The following is a 25,399-nucleotide window of genomic DNA, read 5'->3' on the forward strand; positions in this document are numbered from 1 at the left end:
CACTTCAATAATAGATTTTACAAAATGGTGAATGAGTGAATGTGACGTGTGGAGATTTTTATGACAAAGCATATATTTACTGTAGAAATAAATTCATTAATTACATTGAAAATTGATAAAATACATTCATCTGTATATGAGTCTTTAATTGAAAATTATCGTAGACAATTTTAAAATAAATACTAAAATACTTGTTACACTTGTTTCACGTTTTAGTGTAAGCAAAGTTCAAAAGCGATATCTCGGTCGCTTTCATGATTGGCTCGAGGGTATTGTACAATAGATCAAGATGAACGGATGAAGAAGAGAGTATGGCCATTAACATTACAGTTTGTGTATGATTAGGTGTGCATTTAATCGTAGAAATATTACGATTTTGAACGTACCGTAATTTTGCTGAGCGGACGTACCGTATGAAGACGCAACAGAAAGTACAAAGTCCAAGACACTTTATGTTTAATGCGATAAGACGACTAGTTATCAAAGATGTCACGAGATTTGTACACTGGAGTGCCGCAGCGCTCGCCGAGAATGTCTCGCAGACAAGAGATGGCGACCCTAGGACACGGGTTGTCTTCTAAAAGTTACACATCAATATCACAACCTCCATCTGGACGAGGCAGTCCAGTTACACCACGGGTGCATTCTTCGCCGTCACAGGTCCGGAAAAGTCGCCAGTACGGCGTAAGCAGATCAAGTAATAACAGCCCTTTAAACCTACCCCAAGACAGTTACAGTCCCCACTCTTTCAGTGGCAGTGGTTTTCACGCTAGCCAAGGTTACTATAGTGACAACCCTGGTAGTCCCGTTATGGACGTCCGAACTAGTAGTTCCGCCCCAAACACAGGCCACCGAAGTGGCTCAACCACCCGGGACGCTTCACGAAATTACCACTCGTTGGATCGAGTTCAGGAAAGGGAATTCGTCCCAATCCGAGAACCGCGAGAGAGATCACTTGACCGCGGAGACACAAGTAGACATCCCCGAAGTCGAGAACGGTCTCTGGAGCGTTCAGGGTACAGAGACAGAGAAATGGAGCGTGATACATATTATCGAGAAACTGCCATAGACGGAGACGTATATAGAGACAGTGGACACCACGTCCCACGAGCTACGCATAGCTCTTACGCTCCAAACAATGAGAGGCCCAATTATTCTAGAGATAATTTTATTATGGAAATCCAAGCTCGACTGAATGATTTACAGAGTCATTATGATAATGTGAAACGAGAACTGGACGTCACCACCCAAAAACTCGGGTCCAGTATGCACAGTATTAAAACATTTTGGAGTCCTGAACTGAAGAAAGAACGTGCGCTAAGGAAAGAAGAGGCGGCTAAGTTCACCTTAATTAACGACCAATTAAAGATTCTCAGATCTGAAAATCAGGTAAGATGAACACACTAGTATGTCACTAATATTATGTTTTACTTATAGCATACTGGTTTATCTTTCGTAGTATTCTTAGGAGAATTCTCCAGGGTATAAGGAAAGCATTAACCTTGGATATGAATATATATAGCTATTTACATGCCTGTATTTGCAATTATTATCCTATTTTAAAGTAATATACTAAAAAAAAAGATGCAACTTAATGTTGCTGTTGTTTATGTTAAATCACATAAAAACTAGTGTAATTATTATTATAATATGAACGTGTAGCGAAAAATTATTATGTAATTAACTGCTTCATTAAAACACTGTGTTAGGCGTATTATTTTTAACACTAAATTATTAATCCGGTCCCTTAGGAATTTTTGAGAATTAGAACAGAAGAAGAGTATATTATATTTGTACACCAACCACAATTCTTCAAAATCCTTGTAATAGGTTAGGAATTGTAGTTCAAAATATAATAGGACTAACACACTGTTTTGTCATAAATATAAAAATTGTTATAATTTATAACCTAACGGAGGTCTTTATGGTGGTTAAGTTCTTGTCGATATTGTTGTGTTCGTGCAGAGAACATGTTATCTTTAAGTTGGACTTTCATATAATCCTCGTTGTAGGCATAGCACAAGCAGCCCATAGTATAGCTTCGTGTTTAACAACATGCAAAGAATAATGATGTATATAGGTAATGTTAACTCAGAGTTGCATGAGAAATCTGAGTCTCATGTTAAGTTTATTTGATTATGAATAGCGAACAACGTATTTAATATTATGTAGTTTGGAACTAATATATTACATTGTTCGGGTGGTAATTGATAACGCCAGAGCTATTTCACAATTCGTCCAAGTTCATTGTATCGATAGGGCTGCTGTCTTTGAAAAACCTATTATGTGTTCCATGTGCACCAAAGAACCATCTGTCTCCTCTTCTAACGCAAAGAAAAAAAAAACCGCCAGGTGTTTGAGTGTGCTCAGGTCTCGTTCTTCACTTAAACAGGCACGTGCTTCCTGCGTGCGGGCCAGGTGTTCAATGCTTCATTTGGGAAGACGAGTCAAGACCGCCGCTGCGACAACGTCAACTCGAGCGCGTTATTGGTTCAATTTGCCCACGTATTTATTTATTTTTATTTTTCACGTATTTATTTTTTAAATAAGACTAAATTGGTAAACTTCGTTACGTTTTCTATTTCTTTCACGAGTGTCATACAGGTTAATTTGATTTTATGCGAAATTATTAAACTTCTCTAAAAGTTATATCGTTACTGTTTCCATAGTTATCGTTCTATCGTGCCTAGCCAAATTCACGTTAGATCAGTTATTTGAATACAATAACAATCAAAATGTATTGAGATATATGATTCTGTTTTTCCAACTAGGTTGGAGGTCGGAAGTGATTTTTGTAAGTCGATAATTTACCTCCAGGGGGCCATATAAGACAAGCACGTTCTGCAACGAAGACTCAAACTATCGACTCGAATTCTGAGTCGAACACCATCTCAGACCCTATAATGTTATCCGATTAACTGTTTAAACCCATATCTAATACTTTTGCTCCAGCTGTACATCAGTAACTGAAGTTGTTGTAGGTGAAATTATAAGTTATTAGAGCAGTAGTGACCAGATCTGAGAAAATTGTAATAAGTTAAAAGAGTAGCAGTGACCAGATCTAATAAAACTGTAATAAGTTAATAGAGCAGCAGTGACTAGGTCTGATAAAATTGTAATAAGTTAACAGAGCAGCAGTGACCAGATCTGAGAAAATTGTAATAAGTTAACAGAGCAGCAGTGACCTGATCTGATAAAACTGTAGTAAGTTAATAGAGCAGCAGTGATCTGATCTGATAAAACTGTACTAAGTTAATAGAGCAGCAGTGACCAAATCTGATAAAATTATAATACGTTAATAGAGCGGCAGTAAGGTAATATAGCAGCAGTGACCAGATCTAATAAAACTTTAACAAGTTAATAGAGCAGCAGTCCGACAAAGAAATATACAATCGGTATTAAAGAATAGCTGGAAAAACAAGAGAAGTTTAAAAGCCCAAATAGTTTAAGAAACGTAATTTATTATTTCGTTCTAATTTGTTTCGTTTATAACAATAAAAATATTAGTTATTAATCAGCTCTAATAGTTCAGACTCGTTGCGCATGCTCAGAAACAGGTACGCCCTTAATCTTTCTAGACGCAGCCGTGAAGAGATTTCAACTGAGTGAGACATCAAGTGTTGAGTGATAATATACCATACATCACGTACAATTGATAACAGCGTAACCAAAGTCATGGCACAGGTCAAGATATGACCTTTGTTCTTCGTTCACAGTATTTAATATACTTCATTGTTGTGTCCACCTATAGTATTGAAACCCGATTTTCAGCTTAGTCACATGGGGTAATTTCATGTTAAAATAGGGTCTTTCACCGAAATAAAAAAGTGTATTTTCAGTTACATTTTGAATATAAGCAACTAAACTTTATGCAGTATGCGTTAGGTTTAAAATGTATATATTTACGAAATAAAGTTTGAAACTATTAATACCTAGAAACCGTTAGTGTGTAGTTAAATCTATATTTTCAAATAGACATTCTTTTAACTAATTAAGGAACGATGTTTTAATTATAAATTTTTAATACCTTTTTAATTTTTCGTATTGTAGATGTCTCTCAAGCACACACATTAAGCAGCCATTAACTGCATCAAAAACGAAAGTGGATGTAACTTAAAACCTGAAAGTTTAGCTAAATGAACAAACACCGTAGGCTTAACAGAACGTCAGTGATGTAGTGACGTCATTAGTAAACAAGTACTAATAACGCATGTAAAAGTTACGAAACATTTAGGCTAGTTATCCCAACAATAAAATCTGTCGTAAGTCCAGCTACCTAACACTAAGTCTGTAGTATGGCTACTTTAGGTAGAAATTTAACAAAGTTCTATACTGTTATTTACGTATAGTAAATTATGGTAAAATTTTATTATAATTATGTTGGTTTTCATATGACAAGAAATCAGACACAATGGTTTATTATTTTTTATGAGTTTTCTTCTTGTGATTGTTCAAAATACTTTTATAACAAAAACGTATAAACCGAAGTAGAATAGACGGTCAAGTGCATCTTACATCACATGTTGTTTATAAGAATGACAACAGAGGGCGAGCTGACAGTTGTGAGCATATGATAAAGATGTTACTCTCATATATTATTAAACACGAATGTATTATTTAACTACATTTTTCAGCGATAAATGTGTATTTAAACTCACGCCGCCGCCAAAAATACAGTTTCGATACCCGTGGTGGTCAGAGCAAAAGTAGCTCATTGTGTACGTTCGTGCTTAAGAGGATCAAATTGTTGTCCATTCCCCTGGGGCTCAGGGGTAAATGTATAGGCTTGCAACGCTAAAAACTGATTTCGATATCCTTTGCTGTTATAGTACAGATAGTCCATTGTGTAGCTCTGTGCTTAAAAACGACCAACCTGCACTTGATCTAGTGGTTGATACTAGAAGCCAATATTTACACCAAATCTATTTGAACGTTATCTTAACTTGGCACTTTGGCAGTCCAATAACACATGTAACAAGTTTATTCCTGAAGTGGTACATTTGGTAACATTGTTTAGTTATTTCTGACATAATGGAGTATGAATTAAAATTCGTTTTAAAAAATCACTGTCAAATCTTACGATTATGTATGTTCTTACACTCCGAATTCGATGGTGTAGCGTGATTTAGTCTTTTGTTATCACGCCGTTGTGATTGTATTACAAATGTACGTGAAACAGACAGATGTGTTTTACCTAAGTCAACTTCAATCACAAAAGTGGTATACAGTAGTGGTGATCAATACGTGAAACTGACGGTTTTTTCGTTTTTCTGTACATGGTGTCAGGTTTTCCTTTACTACTTTATTGTTGATTGATGTGACCGCGCTTGCATTTCTATTAGCGTAGCAATCACTGTCAACCGTTAGCTCGAGTTTGTGTTCATTTCAAGTCGTGTCTGTGTTGTTTGGCATTATTTCAAATAAAACATTGTTCCAGAAACCCTTTAAATGGTGTATGATGAATTCTGCGCAAAGCTAGTCAATGGCTGTGTGCGTGAGGTGCCTCTAATTTTGGAGTAATGGGATAGAGAGAAGACAACTAGTGAACATTACATACCGCTAACTCTTGGGCTACTATAGTCAAATAATTGGATTTGACCTTCAAACTTACAACACACCAATGGTCAAAACTGTGAAGTGCGATTTTTTTATTTTTTTTTTTGAGGGCGCAGTATCCTGGCTCAAAAGTTAGGCTCACAGCTCAGCTCTCAGACCACTGGGCCACGCTCGGCACAAAATATCGACGTATTTACAATGGCATAACTACAAAACGAAAACGGAAAAACCTTTGGTTGTTTTTGAATTTCGCACAAAGCTACTCGAGGGCTATCTTTGCTAGCCGTCCCTAATTTAGCAATGTCAGACAAGAGCTAATCATCACCACCCACCGCCAACTCTTGGGTTACTCACTTTTACCAACGAATAGGGGGATTGACCGTTACTTTATAACTCCTCACGGCTGAAGGGGCGTTTGACGCGATAGGGATGCGAACCAGCGACCCTCAGATTACGAGTCCCAGATAACGCGCTTGGCCATGCCGGGCCCCGAAAAAACCTTTGTAAATCAGTCAACTGTATTTACATAATCTACTATTAATTATTTAATTTGAACCTTCGGGCCGGATCCTCTCAGGGGTGCCACAGGTTGCACTGACTTACTGGTTTACTTTAACTTGTTTTAGCATTAATATCGACAGATAATGTGCAGATAAAGCTACATGACAGTTTACAAATGGTCTTTATACTATTTAGGTCAAAAAATACTCTTTCGTAGCTTCTCCTAAACACAATAACCTCAATACACAATATCTTCAGTTATGTCCAGCCATAGATTAATTTTCGCAACATTGTATTGTCCAATCATCGTAAACTCGCGGTGAACCAAATATACCAATGCTGAAAATTTCGCGCGTGGCGTCACGTCGCCCATCTGATGCGGCATACCCGCTGTATTATTATTATTATTGTTCCTGTAAAGTAAACTTACTTTTCCGTAACAGTATTGTAATAAGTCATTTGAGTAATTAATTGAAGGAATTTTTAAAAATCTGTTTTGAGATACGAGAAAACTCGGCTCACTCTTTGTTATCATTGATAATAATTTAAGATATGACATGCTAGTTATATTTGTTGCATGACACATTACTCATGCCTACTATCCTATATCTGATTTGGCAGAACTGAGTCTTCTCATGAGTATGAATTGCTTAAAATGAACCTTACATAGTGTCTGATTTCATAAAAATGGACTTATCCTTTTACTGATGTTTTATCTGATTTGCTTAAACATGAGTCTTTCCTTATATTTAATTTTGTAAAGATTAAGTCTTCCCTTGTATCTTATTCTATAAAAATCAAGTCTTTCCTTGTATCTGATTGGGTACAACTTGAGTTTTCCCTTGTATCTGATTTCGTACAGGTTGAGTCTTCACTTGTATCTGATTTGGTACAAGTTGAGTCTTCTTTGTATCTGATTTGGTACAACTTGAGTTTTCCAAGTATCTGACTTGGTAAAACTTGAGTCTTTCTTTGTGTCTGATTTGGCAAAACTTGAGTGTTCCCTTGTTTGTGATGGGTTTTAATGTTTCTTATTTTAGATTAAGTTTGTCATAAATTTCGCTTTGGAAATTAGCAGTTACAAATAAGAGCACAAACGAAACTATTTGATCCACGTCTTAACAGAAACAAGTTTTTACCAGATGTCTTTTTCAGTTCTAATATTTCTTTTAATTTTAATTAATCACGACTCATGACTCTAGAAATTCGTAGGATTGTTTGTTTAGTGAATTTCGTTCAAAGCTACTGGAGGACTATCTACTTTAGAAGTAATAGAAAAGAGGGAAGGCAGATAATCTACATAGCCCACCTACTCTTTGGCTTCTCGTTTTATCAATAAATAGTGGAATTGGTCATAATTAGAACATCCCACGGCTGAAAGGGAGCACTTTCAGTGCTAGGATTCGATCTGTCAATACAAAGATAACAACATCTCTTGATCCATATAGTTATCTGTTTTGTAAATGGATTGTGTGACATTTGAACACATTCATGAAACTTTGCGAAAAACGTCTCTTCCAATTTATTAACTGGACTCTGCTAAAGGTTAAAGTTCAGTTAAGAAACGTAACGTTACTTACTATGATGACGTAAATCCATGTCGACGAATCACGTTGTGCTTTTAATACCACTGCATGCGGGTGGGTGGGTGTCAGCAACAGACCAGCTGGCGGCAATAAAAACTCGTTCGAGACAATTTTGTAGTCTAATACGTTGTAGCTCTATCTGTTTCCAATTCAGTAACAAATGCTTTGTCTAAATTAACTTCATACCAGAAATGAACTTACTATGCTTGCATCCACATAATGAACCAGTTCGAAAACAAATTCTTTGTAACATGTAGATTAGATCTACTTCCCATTAGTTCTGTGGTATTCAATGCTCTAAACCAAAAACGATATGTGGAGAAAGAATGATGCAGTGAAAATTCTGACCTTAGAGACTATTTAAAAACATCAACACTAAATAGATAAATAAAAGATGTACAAAACACGCAATTGTGAAACCATAAACAACAACAGCTTAGATGGTTAAATAGTTGATAAGCTATAAAAAACAACAGCTTAGATGGTTAAAGAGTTCATAAACTATAAGCAACAGCTTAGATGGGTATAAAGTTGATAAACAATAAACAACAACACCTTAGATGGATAAAGATTTGATAAACATACATATATTATTACACAGTTTAACTCATATTAACAAAACCAACGTCAAATATATATATATATGTAGTATAATAATTAATATATTATTATTATACTTTTTAACCAATACCGATAGTAAAACCAACATAAAAGTAAAACCTATTGTATTACCGATATTCTGTTCCTTCATAAGACATTAACAAACTCTTAAACTTTATTTAACCTTTATTAACAATTTCTACTGACCAGTAAAATAAGCAAGAAAAGTAAGAAGAAACATCCACAGCTAGGTGAATAGACAGATGAACATGTAGGAAAGTCAGATAGACAAAGAAATATTTAGAGAAACAACGAACATTTATATGTAGAGCATATATAGCTTAAGATGTTTATTTTATTTACAAGTAGATTCATCAAGGGTTGTTATAAACATATCTTTAGAGCTGGCTATTGTCAATAAGGGTTGTTATTAACATATCCTCAGAGCTGGCTATTGTCAATAAGGGTTGTTATTAACATATCTTTAGAGCTGGTTATTGTTAATAAGGGTTGTTGTAAACATATCTTTAGAGCTGGCTATTGTCAATAAGGGTTGTTATTAACATATCCTCAGAGCTGGCTATTGTTAATAAGGGTTGTTATAAACATGTCTTCAGAGCTAGCTATTGTCACTAAGAGTTACTATAAACAGATATCTTCAGAGCTGGCTATTAATGGTGTTCTTTGTTTAATTTGGTAAAACATACACGTGGTGTATAAGACCTCGTGACTGCACTAGAGATTTGTTTAAATGTCTACTGGAACACGTGTATAAACAGTTACTTTTCGCTGAGAACGAGACTAAGGTTAGGTTTACTTAGATTTTACTTGTTTGGCTCAGTTTGAATTTTTTACGATTCGGAAATACACCTTTTTGCTTTTGCTGAGAGTAAATTATGGCTGATCATTGTGTTAATTTATGTTTTATTTCATAAGGAGAGACCTCTCTGGTCTTGAACGTTTCTATTTTTAGATAACGTGAAGGAACCGAACTTAATGACGATTCATCCAAGCGTATTTTCTGTATTCCGGATATAACAAACTTTGATCTGGTATTTAACACTGAAAACCTTAAACAATATTTTGACAAAATTCGTCACCTCAGTATACTTGTTTGTCGTTCTGAGACGCGCTTGGCGTGCATGTAAATAAATATTCCAACTGTATGATTGATTTCGATTTAAAACAAATTGGAGCGTTACCTTATTAAATGGTTAAACACAGAACCGTTCAGACAGACAGACATGACCTTTATACTGTGTGAAAGTTGACTTACGGGCAATATATCTACATCTCGAGTATGATATAGAGGCGATATCTCTACCACTTCAGTGTGGTATACAGCCAACATGTCTAAGGCTGGAACATTCTATAGAAAATGATATCTCTACCACTTCAGTGTGGTATACAGCCAACATGTCTAAGTCGGGAACATTCTATAGAAAATATCTCCACCACTTCAGTGTGCATATTGAAACTTGGAAGGATTAGATAGATTCTGTTGTTTGTGTTTAAAGTTCAAATCGACTGGTTAATCAGTAAATCATCCTACGGTAAAATATTGAAATGTTTCCTTTGTATTACTAATTATGTAGCATGTGCTGCAACTGACAGTATAGTTAGAGGCAAGATAACAAGAACCAAGAGATAGAGTGAACATCGATTTTCCTTTTGGTTGGTCTTTCTTTGTTTGTTTGACTTTATATTAAAGTTACCAAAAGTAGCTCTTCTACAAGGAACAATAAACAATCAGTAATAGTTTATAAAAGTAACTACCTAACTAACGTAACGGTTAAAAATGTACGTTTTTATCGTACATGAAATTAACACTTAAAGAGACTTGCGTCGTTTTGATAAAACGTCTCACATTGCTAAGCCTCGTCTATCAAAATGGAAACGGGTACTGTTTGTTCTGTGTCTATCGAACCTAGAATTAATGCTTTATAATACCTCTTACTGCTGAACCATGTTCCGTATTATAATTTGTCGTGGACAAGTTTCCAATTTGTTATGCTTCGTATTACAATTTGAAGTAGCTTGAAACTGATTTAAATTGTAATTTGGATTTAGAAGTTAATTATTGTGTATATGTGTCAAATTTATAACACAAATATATTTCAATATACAATTTATAATAACGGTTACCACAAATAATAATATATATAGAAAAGTTTTATAAATTTACCGACAATATTGAGTCTTATGTCTGATCCGGCACAATTCACTTAACGAGAAGCTAGCAAGTAATTCGCTGATCACTCGCGAGATTTTCACTCTTGAAGTTATATAATGTCTTCGTACAAATACTAACTTCCGATATTAATATTAATCTACTAAGTTAAACGATTTGTAATATTCAAAATTTATAAACGTTCTTGGTCGACTATCTGTAGTTTACCGATTAATAAGCGCTTATCACACTTATATCTTCTGAAGTTTATGATATATTAACTGTAGCAAACTAACGATATATAACGACATTAAAATAAATATACAATAATATATCACACAGTTGTGAAGTGAATGTTGTTCAGTCCTGGATGATTCCAACATTTCGTACATATGGTTTGTTGGATATATCACACAGTTGTGAACTGAATGTTGTTCAGACCTGGATGATTCTAACATTTAGTACACGTGGTTTGTTGGATATATCTCACAGTTGTGAAGTGAATGTTGTTCAGCCCTGGGTGATTATAACATTTAGTACACGTGGTTTGTTGGATATATCGCACAGTTGTGAAGTGAATGTTGTTCAGTCCTGGATGATTCTAACATTTAGTACACATGGTTTGTTGGATATATCCCACAGTTGTGAAGTGAATGTTGTTCAGTTCTGGATGATTCTAACATTTAGTACACATGGTTTGTTGGATATATCCCACAGTTGTGAAGTGAATGTTGTTCAGTTCTGGATGATTCAAACATTTCGACAACGTGGTTTGTTGGATATATCCCATAGTTGTGAAGTAAATGTTGTTCAGTTCTGGATGATTCTAACATTTTGACAACGTGGTTTGTTGGATATATCAAGTGAAACCAACAATTGAAAAGTTCAACTCTCTATTCTTTTCTTTACTTATTTTTTTCTCTGGTTTTCACGTTAACTCCTGTTAACAAGAACTGTCAAAACTAGATGAATATTTCGTGATAACAAGCTTTGGACGTCTCCTGTCTGTATAATAAAAACTTTCGTTGATCATGTAACGTCTTTTGTTCTGTACCTTTTTTCTCTTTTGAAATCCCGCATGAAGTTTATATTTTTTCTTTTTCCTTTTATCATTAAAATTCATTAACTGTTGGCAATATTTGATATTCCTAACAGCTTTGAACACGAAGAAACTAAGTACTTGTCAGAAGGTGTACGTAGATACGAGACAAAGAACTCAGTCACCCACTTTAGAGCAAGATAACGGATTTAGCGAGAACAGTGATCCGAAAATTTACACTTACTGGGTAGAATATCTTTCTAGATAGCAGAACGTTTAAGTAACTTCTGCCTGTGTACACTTCTGTTGTTGTACAAAACGTATGAAGGCGGTGGGTATTTTCACTTCTTTTACATGTTTATCTTCTGATGCTCAGTATCATGTGCCATTTGTTTTTCTAATCATGTATGTTAACAATGTAGCAAGACAAAGGCACTAGAGCTAATCATACCATAATCTCAATAAAAACGTTGTTCCATTCCGTTTAGGTTTAAATGTACTTCTTTATCAGTTCACAGAAATCCTCACTTTTATACAATTTGCATACACATTTCCACTCTCTATAATATTTAATATTCAGTGGCGGCGCAAAGGGGGCTTGGGGGCTTGAGTCCCCCTCATCCCCCCAATATTATTACCTACATATATTCATAAAATATGTAAAACACAATCGTCGTTGTTGCTTAACAATTAACATCAAAGAGACATAGATCTGTAGAACTCAATGTCTTCATCAAGACGGAAGTATGTGTCATGCGTCCCATAGCAACGTACTGAATGTACTAAAACTCATGCGTTGTATTGCCGCTCCATGTGTAATGCCATTCTATCTTGAACTTTGACGAAGATTAGACAACCACGTTGATTTCAAATTACAACAGATCATCAGAGATTTTACTTGATAAGCCAAAGGTTTCATAGGTATTTACCCATTAATTTCATTTATCTTTTATTGAAAAGTAAAACATAGCATGCATATATAAGTATATTGTGTATAGGTATTGTGTATATTGTGTATGAAGCATTTAGCCAGTGTTGTGTCTTCTGTGAGATCATTTTGCATTGTGTATCAGCCATCTAAAATTGTACTGATGATTGTGGCATACACTTAAAATTGTGACTTACAATTCAATTAATGTTATACTTGTGATTAAATAATAACCTTATATGTTAACTGACCAAATAATATTTCTAAACAATTCTAGAATGAATTTTGAAATTGTCATCGGGCTATTTAGTAGTGCCTAATTTAATGTAATGTAGGAGTTACATTATTGTAACAGGTGCTTGTCACACTTATGATAATAAAAACAATATCACAACCACAGTTTAGCCTGTGTGAATAATGTGAACTTATGAAGAAACCAGCCTTTCTGTGAAGGTCAACTGCAATTTAGACATTTTGTTTTGGTGCTACAATGACCATTCAATATCCAGGCCGCGGGTTTGCTTTGTTCGAGCGCGCGATTCCCGCCTCGAACGCTTTAAGCGTATGATCACCGAGCCACTGACCATGGTGTACGCTCTGCGTATGGCTAACGATCGGCTCAGCCGATCGAGATCTAGATGCCAGCCGCACGCCACTTCCCCCGCTCACTCCCATTAGCTGCCCACAGTTTTACAACATGCCCTATCAAAGCTGTGTTTGTGTTTCCTAATTAGCCCTGTAATTTTACATTATCACTACCCTCTAATTAAGTACTTGTGCTATATGGTTAAATATACACACTTTCTCTTGCAGTATTTCACGGATATACTCTGGATTTTTATGTGCTATTAATATAATTTGGTGATTTCAATGCCGCAGAGCAGTTGTTCGTAATGTTGAACTATGCTTAGTTGTTATTTGTTCCTTATTCATGAAATGACCCAATAGTATGTATGTTATATCTTTTACTTAGATTTTGATATTTAAAATGAATATCCTTTTTAAGCCCTAATGCCAATATAAGGAGAGAAAGCTCCATTCGTTTCATATAAATTAACGCAACTTGGAAGTAAGAAGTGGTACTAGCAGTCAGCCGGCTCGGGGGTCAGTTTGACGTTCGTGTGCTCTGTATAAAAGGGAGTTATGTTTGTTTACGCGGCTCTCGCTCTCTCTGGTACTCGGCCTCACACTGGAACACACACTCAGTTTAGGTTAATAAAAGGAAATCAAAATCAGCGACTCGTTTTCAAACAACAACACCAACAAACCAAGACAAGAGTCAGACATCACCCACCAAAACATAAACTGATCATACCACACATAGGGTTGACTATGCAATACTCCCTGCTACCTACGAAGAGACAGCGAGTAAATAGTCCTACAAACACATGTGGTGCAAGTGAGGAGGACAGTGGTGATCGTGATGATGAGAATGCGGACACGACTAGTGCGGGACCTCAGCCGCAAGAGGGCACCACTCACATACAGGGTGAAAAACTACCACCAGGACCCAAGGTCCTGAGCCAGCTTCTAGATAGTGGTCCTACCTGTCCAGACTTGAAGAGATGCCAAACCACAGAATACAGCAGTCAGTCAAGGTCATTCAACAAGAATTGGCGTGATCAGTACACGTGGTTGGAGTACTCTGTGACTCAAGGTGCTGCATTCTGCTTTGCATGTCGTCTTTTCAGTCACACACACTTCAGTAAAACTGAGAAGTCCTTCATCCATAAAGGCTTCTGGAACTGGAAGAAGGCTACCACATTACTGAAGTCCCATGATAACTCTGCAGGACACAAGTTTGACATGCAAGCTTGGGCAGAGTTTAAATTGCAGAAAACAAAGGGTGCAAGGATCCAACATGCTCTCGATGCAAGCCATGCTTCAACCGTGGAGAAAAACCGACATTACATAAGAGCTGTGATAAATGCACTGCTCTACACAGCCTGTCAGAATGAAGCTCAGAGAGGTCACAGGGAAGGTAGTCAGTCAGATAACAGGGGCAATTTCCTGGAACTTCTTGTCATGATTTCCAGGTATGATGAAATCGTGAAGAAGAAGCTGAGTGGTCCTGGCAATGCCAAGTACATGCACCATGATATCCAAAACGAACTGCTTGACATCATAGCTGGAATGATCAGGAAGGATATCAGCAAAGAGGTCATGAAAGTTGAGCATTTTGCTCTAATGGTGGATGAAACAAATGATGTGAGCAAACAAGAACAGCTGTCCGTTGTGGTAAGGTACCTCTACCAACAGAGCCTTTACGAGGAGTTCCTGGACTTCACAGCTGCTGAGGGTCTGGATGCAGATTCATTGCTCAAGAAAATCATGGAGACTCTGGCTAAATGTGGTATTGACCGTAATGCATGCATTGCCCAGTGCTATGACGGAGCTGCAGTCATGTCAGTGCACATCAGTGGTGTACAGGAGAGGTTCAGAAGAGAGGTGTCTCAGGCTGTGAATGTCCACTGCTATGCACACAGGCTCAACCTTGTGCTACTTGATTGTGTGCACAACGTCCAGGCTGTAGCAAAGTTCTTTGTGGCAATTCAGAAGCTGTACAAATTCTAACGTAGACAAAAAAGCTCGCATTTCATCATCGACTGTAAGAAGCCTCTCTCTCTTTCTAGCTTTAACTTCAGTCAATGCTTAAAATCCAATTTCGCAAAACCACGAAGATGCAAATGAAAGCAGAACTTCAACTGCTTTTGAACTGATTGCAGGATATGAATTTTTAGTGGAGATCCAAAACTCATCCAAGCTCTTTTCGGGAAACAATGACTGATAAAATCTGTCGTTTCGTAAATCAATGAGCTCTTCTTCCTCCTCAGTTGTAAGATTTATTGTCTTGTTGATTCCTAATCGATAGGTCACCCAGTTATATTCGTCGACAGCAAGTGATGGGAAGCAATGTTTTAGTACGGACTGTAGGTCGCTTAATGTGTTCAAAATTTGAGGGACAATTTTCTTTGACAGACATTCGTTAACAGAAGGAAAACAATCAAGGACTCCTTTCGAGATCTTATTCTTCCACAGCGTCACCTTTAGATTGAAGGCCTTCAGTTTGGACGTTGCAGTAATAATGTTTTCAGATGGTTCTTTGAGACTTAAGTTCAGAGAATTTAGTTTGTCAAACAAGTCGGAGAGAAATTGAACCTTCAGCCACCAGCCATCATGAAAAGAAAATTCAAAACCTGCTTCCTCAACCTCCAAGAAAGAAATTACTTCAGTTTTTAGTTGGACAAGACCCTTTAACACCTTTCCTTTCAAAAGCCATCGAACTTCAGGTGATACAGTAGCTTTTTGTAGTCTGAATCCATCGCCTCACAGAGAAGAGAGAAAATTCGAGATTGAAGTGGCGAGACTTGATGAAATTCACCATTTGAATAACTTGATTTATAACAGACTGCAAATCTTTCGGCAAAGATTTGGAGGCGAGCGCCTCTCTGTGAATCATGCAGTGAACAATCCTAATGTTTGGATTTTGTTGGCGCACCAGAGTAACGAATCCCTTCTTTTTTCTTTGCATTGAAGGACAGCTATCAGTGCAAACGTTGATAGTTATTCCAATGTAATTTGAAGAGCAAAATGTTTTCATTCACCAACTCGAAAATGTCTTGGCCTTTCCTGTACTTTTTAAATCTTTGCAAAATAAGTATTCGTTTACGATTTTCCCATCTTTTATGAATCGAACAAAAGCCAAAACTTGAGCTTTTCCACTAACGTCAGTAGATTCATCAACTTCAAGAGACCATAGCAGAGACAATTCATCTTCAGGTGCTTTGAGATGTTCACAAACTTGATCCTTCAAATCCGACGACAAGTCTACAATTCTGCGCGAAATTGTGTCATTGGACAGTGGAACTTGCTTAACCTTTTTGGCGGTATCCGTTCCAAGCATAGTTTCAACGATGATTGCTAACGCTGGCGCAATGACTGATTCGGCCTCCGTATGCGCTTTCTTGCGTTTTGCCAACAATTGTGCAACCTTGTAACTTGCAATCAATCCTTTTTCGGGCAGCTTCATGTAGTTCACAAAGCTTCCTTGATTGTTCATGTTGTTGAGCCGCGAGATTCTCGAAGTATTGTTTTGTTTTTTTCTTTACAGCTGAATGTTTTGTTTCCAAGTGTCTCTTCAGTTAGCTAGGAACAAGCGCCTCGTTCGATAAAGCTGCATTGCAGAGTAGGCAGAATGGTAATTGAGAATGTTCCGATTCCAAAGCAATAAAACCGTATTCGTTTTTGTACTTTCATTTGATTTCTTGCTTTTGATTAAACACATTCTCCTTTGCAGCACCAGACTTACTTAAATATTTTTCTGTGGATAAATGATAAAGCTAATTCATACACGATAAGCACGAATTTCTGCAGTTGATATAAAATTCCTACCTACAGCGTATTAGCTGTAGCTCACCGCAGAATGTTTGTTTGTTTGTTTGTTTGTTTTGAATTTCGCACAAAGCTACCTATCTGTGCGAGCCGTCCCTAATTTAGCAGTGTAAGACTAGAGGGAAGGCAGCTAGTCATCACCACCCACCGTCTACTCTCGAGTTTTTTTTTTCCAACGAATAGAGGGATTGACCGTAACATTATAACACCCCCACGGCTGAAAGGGCGAGAATGTTTGGTGCGACCGGGATTCGAACTCACAACTCTCGGATTACGAGTCAAACGCCTTAAAACACTTGGCCATGCGGGCCAAACTGCAGAGTGAAAGCATCTTCTAGAAAGCAGTTTGATTGTTTGATGCATCATTTATGACGTACGGAGTGCTTGTTGTGCCACAATTAAACTAACAGTCGAACTGTTGCAGTCGAGAATGAAATTTAAGTATGAACTCTTTAGAGCTCGAGTTCCATGAAAACCATCGAATGTTTTGGAAGGTTTCAGGGTGTCTCTATAGTCACTTTTATTAACTGATGTGTTCGACTTGCTTGTAAATTCCCAAGAAAGTTGAATGTGTTTCAAAAACACCGCGGCACACTGGTGTGCCGTGGCACACAGGTTGAGAATCACTGATGTAGAGCATTTTTAGTCTGTTTAATATTTCAACAATATACAATATATTCAGTCTGTTTAATATTTCAACAATACAGAATATTTTCAGTCTGTTCATTATTTCAAGAATATACAATATTTTCACTTTCTATAATATTTCGACGATATACAGTATATTTAGTTTGTTCAATATTTCAACAATATACAATATATTCAGTCTGTTTAATATTTCAACAATACAGAATATTTTCAGTCTGTTCATTATTTCAAGAATATACAATATTTTCACTTTCTATAATATTTCGACGATATACAGTATTTTTTCGGCCCAGTTTGGCGAGCTGGTTAAGGTGCTCGACTCGTAATCTGAGGGTCGTGAATTCGAATCTCCCTCGCACCAAACATGACTGCCCTTTCAGCAGTGAGGGTGTTATAATGTGACGGTCAGTCTCACTATTCGTTGGTAAAAGAGTAGCCCAAGAGTTGGCGGTGGGTGATGATGACTAGCTCCTTTCCCTCTCGCTTTACACTTCTAAATTAGGGACGGCTAGCGCAGATAACGCTAGAATGTCTTTGCGCAAAATTCAAAAATGAACAATAATAAACAATATTTTCTATTTCAGTAATGTTTCGACATTATACGATATTTCTCTCTGTATAATATTTCAAAGTTATGCATACTGTTTATTTGTAATAAGTTATGTTTAATTACGTGAAAGGTGGTGTGTTTTTATGTTTTAATTAGCCAAGATTATTTACTGCTATTGAATCGCACTTTTATTAAACAGTTTGTCGCATTATAATTTTTTTTTCGGATATTCACACTAAGCTCAACCAGGGCTGTTTGTGGTAGCTGTCCCTAAATTTAAATTATTAGAATAGAGAAAAGGCAGCATCCACGGGAAATATTTCTTTTTATCCAGTCAAAATCTGAGGTTTGAGAGTAACTTTTGTAACATACACGAGGTTCCAGAGTGCCGAACGCGATTTAGCAGGAATTGAATGTGAAACACAGGTCGCTGGATTCATGGACCGGTAAGTTCATCTTCTGGTGTTTGGAGTGGTACAAATATACTTATGTTTATCTTCTGGTATTTGGAGTAGCACAGAAATAGTTATGCTTCTCTTCTGGTATTTGGAGTGGTACAGAGGTATGTTTATCTTCCAGAGTTTGGAGTGGTACAGAGATAGTTATGCTTCTCTTCTGGTATTTGGAGTGGTACAGAGGTATGTTTATCTTCCAGAGTTTGGAGTGGTACAGAGATAGTTATGCTTATCTTCTGGTATTTGGAGTGACACAAAGATACTTATGTTTAAGTTCTGGTATTTGGAGTAGCACAGAAATAGTTATGCTTCTCTTCTGGTATTTGGAGTGGTACAGAGGTATGTTTATCTTCCAGAGTTTGGAGTGGTACAGAGATAGTTATGCTTATCTTCTGGTATTTGGAGTGACACAAAGATACTTATGTTTAAGTTCTGGTATTTGGAGTGGTACAGAAATACTTATGTGTTGAACAGGTGGCAATGAATTATGAATAATAACTTTCTACCCGTATGATTCTTTTGAAAGGTTGAGCTAGAAGCTGCTCATCTAGTTTGCTTGTCTTAACCAGCACTTACGTAACTGCATGTTTTTCACCCTATAGTTCTGCTCGTCTAAATCAGTGGTCTTTTTTATGAATGACTGAAAACGGTCCAATTTTACTCTAAAGTAAAGCCGCAGTAAAATATTAGACCGATAGCTTACGTGATTTCTAGCAATTTTTGTTGAATAACTTTACATCTGTGGCTTTTATTTAGATGAAATGTATACCTAATTGTAGGTTGTATACTTACATGGATGTACCAAAATGTTTAAAGAATTCATAAAAATTAAGTATGTTTTTTCTCAAATAATGTTTCAGTAATTTTGGTGAAAAAAAGAAAAAAAGGACTAATATTTAATTACAATCGGAAATTTTATATATATATCATGTATTTCTTGAAACCTACATGTGAAGTAAGGGTCCAGTATAGAACATTTACTCAAAATACGTGACAGTTTTGATTAACACAGTCCAACATCCAGAAGAGGAATCATGGTTAAAGTATCACAGTGTGTTCTGTATTTAGCCACGTAACACACTACTGCATGTTTTTATTTCCAATCTGTATAATACTACTTCGGTAACCTACGATATTTTCACTATATATACAATATTTAAATAATGTATAATATTTCCACTGTATAATATTTCAATGACAAACGATATTTCCACTATGTATGATATTTTCACAATATATACACTATTTCCACTATGTATGATATTTTCACAATATATACAATATTTTCACTATGTATAATATTCTCACAATATATACACTATTTCTGTTATGTATGATATTTTCACAGTATATACAGTATTTTCCCTATGTATAATATTTTCACAGTATATACAGTATTTTCCCTATGTATAATATTTTCACAATATATACAGTATTTCCACTATGTATAATATTTTCACAATATATACAGTATTTCCACTATGTATAATATTTTCACAATATATACAGTATTTCCGCTATGTATGATATTTTCATAATATATACAGTATTTCCACTATGTATGATATTTTCACAATATATACAGTATTTCCACTATGTATAATATTTTCACAATATATACAGTATTTCCATTATGTATAGTATTTCACAATATATACATTATTTCCACTATGTATAATATTTTCACAATATATACAGTATTTCCACTATGTATGATACTTTCACAATATATACAGTATTTCCATTATGTATAATATTTCACATCGTAAAATATTTCCACTTGATAAAAATTTGGATGATTTTTCTCGTCTTTTAATAGGCGCCTGCGCAAACCTCTTTTCTGCCATATAACGTATTATGGTAAGAAAACCAACAACAAATGTACTTTTCTTAGACTAATAGACAGAGATGAACAAATTTACCTTTATATTTATATTTTAATAAATACACAAACAGTTGTACACAGACAAATTTTTTTACTTGACTTTAATGGAGGTGTGGAAATAAATATATATTTTATACTGTTTTCAAATTTTCAGTCATTTTTGTGGTATTTGAAACGTAAAAACAATACAGTTTGTTTGTAGGTAAAAGTTTGTAGAAAGCTTGAAAGTGTAATGAAGAAAATGTTATTATAAATGTTCAACGTTTCGACGTTACTATCAAATTCCGCTAGCTGACAGGAATCCAAACACAGTATGGAACATAGCGGTCACGTAAAGAGAACGGTTTATAAAGGTATCTTGTTCAGGGTGGAACTGTATTGTTCAGTTAATATAGCTTCTTCTATTTTATGTCTAACGACGCCTGCTTGACATTACTCTGTAAGTTACTTGTATATTTATACTAAAGGTTGTTTCGCTTACCTATCCAAGTCTCTCCAAACTTTTCTTTGGAATAAGGTTTATACAGTGCAAACCACGAAGTAAAAAAATAACTGAGGGTGCTTACTTTAGCAAGTTCCAAGACCTTCATGTCTCCAGATATTCATTAAAATAATTAAAAAAAAAACAATTGAAAATCGAACCAAGTAGCAACCTAATGTTTGTTATTTGGACAGATGAATGTGGACTAGGGGGTGGATGGAACACTATTTCATTGTTTGTTTTATGTCACGTTTCTTTATATAGTTATACTTATATTTAAACCTAATAGTTTATGCTATGTATGTTTTATGTCACGTTTCTTGGTACAGCTAGATTTACATTTAAACTTAGTAGTTTGTTGTTTCTTTGTTTAATGTCCAGTGTCAGTATAAAGTTAGACTTATGTTTGAACCTAACAGTTTGTTTTATGTCACGTTTCATTATGGAGTTAGACGTAACTTTAAATCTAACACTTTTTTCTTTGTTTGTTTTGTGTTACGTTTCATTATAGAGCTACATTTACATTTAAACCTTACAGTTTGTTCTTAGTTTGTTTTATGTCACGTTTCTTTATAGAGTTTGACTTATATTTTAACCTAAAACATTGTTCTTTGTTTTATTTCACGTTTCATTTTGTAGTTAGACTTACATTTAAACCTAAAAGTTTGTTCTTTCTTATTTTTATGTCACCTTTCATTATAAAGATAGACTAACATATAATTCCCACAATTTCTTTTATGTCACGTTTCATTGTAGAGTTAGACTTATCTCTAAACCTAACAGTTTGTTCTTTATTTGTTTTACGTCTTGTTTCTTTATAGTGTTTGACTTATATTTATACCTAATAGTTTGTTCTTACTTTGTTTTATGTCACGTGTCTTTATAGAGTTAGATTTACATTTACACCTAGCAGTTTGTATTTGTTTGTTTTACGTCACGTTTCTTTTTAAAGTTAGGTTTACATTTACCCCAACAATTTGGTCTTTGTTTTTATGTCGCGTTTCTTTATAGAGTTAGACTTACATTGTAATCTAAGAGTTTGTTCTGTGTTTTATTTATTTCACATTTCGTTATAGAGTTGAACTAACTTTTAAACCTAACGATTTGTTCTTTGTTTGTTTTAAATCACGTTTCATTATAAAGTTAGACTTACATTTAAATCCCACAGTTTATTTTATGTCACGTTTGATTGTAGATGTAGAGGTAGACATACATTTAAACCTAACAGTTTCTTCTTTGTTTGTTTTATATCACGTTTCTTTATAGAGTTAGACTTACCTTTAAACCTAATAGTTTGTTCTTTGTTTGTTTTTGTCACGTGTCTTTATATTTAGATTTACATTTACACCTAGCAGTTTGTTCTATGTTTGTTTTATGTCACGTTTCATTTTAAAGTTAGACTCACATTTAAGTCTAGCAGTTCTTTCTTTATCTTATGTCACGTTTCATTACAGAGTTATACTTAAATTTAAACGTAAAAGTTTGTTCTGTGTTTGTTTAATGTCACGTTTCATTTTAAACTTAGATTTACGTTTAAACCTAAAATTTGTTTTATGTGACGTTTCATTATAGAGGTAGACGTACATTTAAACCTAACAGTTTGTTCTTTGTTTGTTTTATTTCAGTCTTTATTATAGAGTTAGCCTAACATTTAAACCTAAGTTTGTTTTCTGTAGCGTTTCTTTATAGAGTTAGATTTACATTTAAACTTAGCAGTTTATTTTCTTTTTCTTGTGTCAAGTTTCATTTTAAAGTTAGACTTACATTTCAACCTTACAGTTTGTTCTTTGTTTTATGTCACTTTTTTGGAGAATTAGACTTACATTTAATCCTAACAGTTTGTGTTTTTTATGTCACGTTTCATTTTAGAGTTAGACTTACATTTAAGTCCCACAATTTGTTGTCTGTCACGTTTCGTTGTAGAGTTAGACTTACATTTAAGTCCCACAATTTGTTGTCTGTCACGTTTCGTTGTAGAGTTAGACTTATATATAAGCCTAACAATTTGTTCTTTTTTTGTTTTATGTCACGTTTCATTACAACTTTAGGTTTACATTTAAACCTAGCAGTGTATTCTTTTTTATTTTATTTCACGTTTTATCATAGAGTTAGACTAACATTTTAACCTAACAAGTTGTTCTTTGTTTGTTTCATTTCACGTTTTATTATAGAGTTAGACTAATATTTGAACTTAGCAGTTTGTTTCATGTGACGTTTCATTTTAAACTTAGACTTACATAAAATCCCACAATTTTTCGATGTCTCGTTTCGTTATAGTTAGACTTACTTTTAAACGTAATAGTTTATTCTGTGTTTGTTTTATGTGACGTTTCTCTATAGAGTTAGACTTAAATTTAACCCTAGCAGTTCAGTTTGTTCTATGTTTGTTTTATGTCACGTTTCTTTATCGTTAGACTTACGTTTAAAGCCATCAGTTTGTTCTTTTAATTTATGTCAAGTTTCATTAGCGTTATATTTACATTCAAAACTGTGTCTTTTCTTCCCACATTATAGACGACCTTCAGAATTATCTGTGTCACATCTGATTCCAATGGATATATCTGTAGGTTTGAACCTTTTCGTATTAGTATGGGTTGTTAGTTGGAATATTTATTAAACATCAGTTTATGTATTGTTGGGTTTTTAGTGTGAATCTTTATTACATATCGGTTTAGGTTTTGTTGGTTTCCTAGTGTGAATACTTATCAAACTTCAGTCTATGTATTGTTGGGTTGCTAGTGTGAATATTTATTAAATATCAGTCTGTATTCTTGTATTGTTAGTGTGAATATTTATTAAACATTACTCTATGTGTTGTTGGGTTGCTTGTGTCAATATTTATTGAACATCAGTATGTATTGTTGGGTTGTTTGTGTGAATATTTATAAAACATAAATCTGTGTGTTGTTGGGTTGCTAGTGTAAATGTTTATTAAACATAAGTTTATATATTTTTGGATTGCTAGTGTGAATATTTATTAAACATCAGTTTATGTCTTGGGTTGCTAGTGTGAATATTTATTAAACATCAGTCTATGTATTGTTGGGTTGCTTGTGTAAATGTTTATTAAACATCAATATATGTATTGTTGGGTTGTTTGTGTGAATATTTATAAAACATCAATCTGTGTGTTGTTAGGTTGCTAATGTGAATATTTATTAAACATCAGTCTATGTGTTGTTGGGTTGCTTGTGTAAATGTTAATTAAACATTTGTTTGCATATTATTGGGTTGTTAGTGTGAATATTTTTTAAACATCAGTCTGTGTATTGTTGGGTTGCTTGTGTAAATGTTTATTAAATATCAGTCTATGTATTGTTGGACTGTTAGTGTGAATATTTATTAAACATCAGGTTATGTGATGTTGGGTTGTTAGTGTGAATATTTATTAAACATCAGTTTAATTATTGTTGGGTTGCTAGTGTAAATGTTTATTAAACATCAGTTTATATATTTTTGGGTTGCGAGAGTGAATTTTTTTTTAAACATGTAATCTCTTTCGGTATGGGTGTTCTTCACATCCATGTCTGTTTGCTAAAATGTCTGTTATAGTGTAAAATGTAAAGCACAGGTATGAACAAGAATTTGAGTGTGTGTTTCCTATAATTGAGTTGAAACTATCTCTGTTCATCAAATGTTTTGTGTTTCCATATGTAACTATGTGTGTTAGAGACATTGATTATTAATGTGCCATCGTGTTTTAAGGAGAAGACATGTTTCTATGTTTTCTCTCTCTGTGATAGACCAAGGTTTATGGGCATATGAAATAAATGTTTTTCATGTGGTTTCAAACATAAGTAGATTAAAAATAACAGTTAGAAGTTTGAATATGAAAAACTTAACAGATTGAGAACAGAATTTTGATATTCACGTTGGTCATGTTGGTTTGTTTGTCCATGGCAAATATTTCCACAAAACTATAGAAAGGCTATCTGTGCCAGCTGTCCCTAACTTCCAACTGGAGAACTAGAGGGAACACTGCTAGACAACAGCACCAATCCTTGGGCTACTCTGAGTTACAAGGAGATTTTAATATCTTATTCATGAACTTTTGTAATCGGTGGCAGACAAACTAAGTACTAAGCCAGCCAGCCACACATGTAGGGTGGGAGTGACCAGTAAATACATATGTGGATGAGAAACAGATAAATAATTTGATGTAGAGACAAAGATAAAACCAAATTTCATAACGTGGAAGAAATATAATTAAATAATTTTCATATTAATGGAAAGTGACAAAGTGGAACTTCAGTTGTAGTTGTTCTTTTTCACAAATATTTCTGTTTCATCCTCTTCAGAAGCTAAATCATTTAATCAAACAACTGGAGGAAGAACTCAGGACTTCTCACATGAGGAACCCAGAGGCAGAAGTCCAACAGCACATGGAAGCTCTCTACAGTGAAAAAGATCACATGAAGAAAGAAAATTTTCTTCTTCGAGAAACAATAAAAGTAAGGAAAAACAGTATTATTATTAAATAAAGCAAACAGAAGGGAGATGAAGCTGTCACTTTAGTGAATTAGATAAAACAAACAAAAGTTAGATGAAGCTCTCATCTTAATGAATCAGTTAAAACAAACATAAGTTGGATGAAGCTCTCATTTTAAT

The 25,399-nt window shown here is 34.8% G+C and overlaps 1 protein-coding gene across 1 annotated transcript in view; it reads left to right on the plus strand.

Annotated features, from left to right (window-relative positions):
* Positions 1-247: 247 nt before the first annotated feature.
* Positions 248-25,399, plus strand: part of LOC143236441 (uncharacterized) — a 73,487-nt gene continuing 48,335 nt past the window's right edge. Inside the window, exons 1-2 of the mRNA XM_076474700.1 lie at positions 248-1,389; positions 25,090-25,242. Of these exons, the coding sequence (XP_076330815.1) occupies positions 487-1,389; positions 25,090-25,242 (1,056 nt within the window). The 5' untranslated portion in view covers positions 248-486. The remainder of the gene's footprint in view (positions 1,390-25,089; positions 25,243-25,399) is intronic.

This window comes from Tachypleus tridentatus, chromosome 13, assembly GCF_004210375.1.
Source record: "Tachypleus tridentatus isolate NWPU-2018 chromosome 13, ASM421037v1, whole genome shotgun sequence".
NCBI classification, from domain to species: Eukaryota; Metazoa; Arthropoda; class Merostomata; order Xiphosura; family Limulidae; genus Tachypleus; species Tachypleus tridentatus.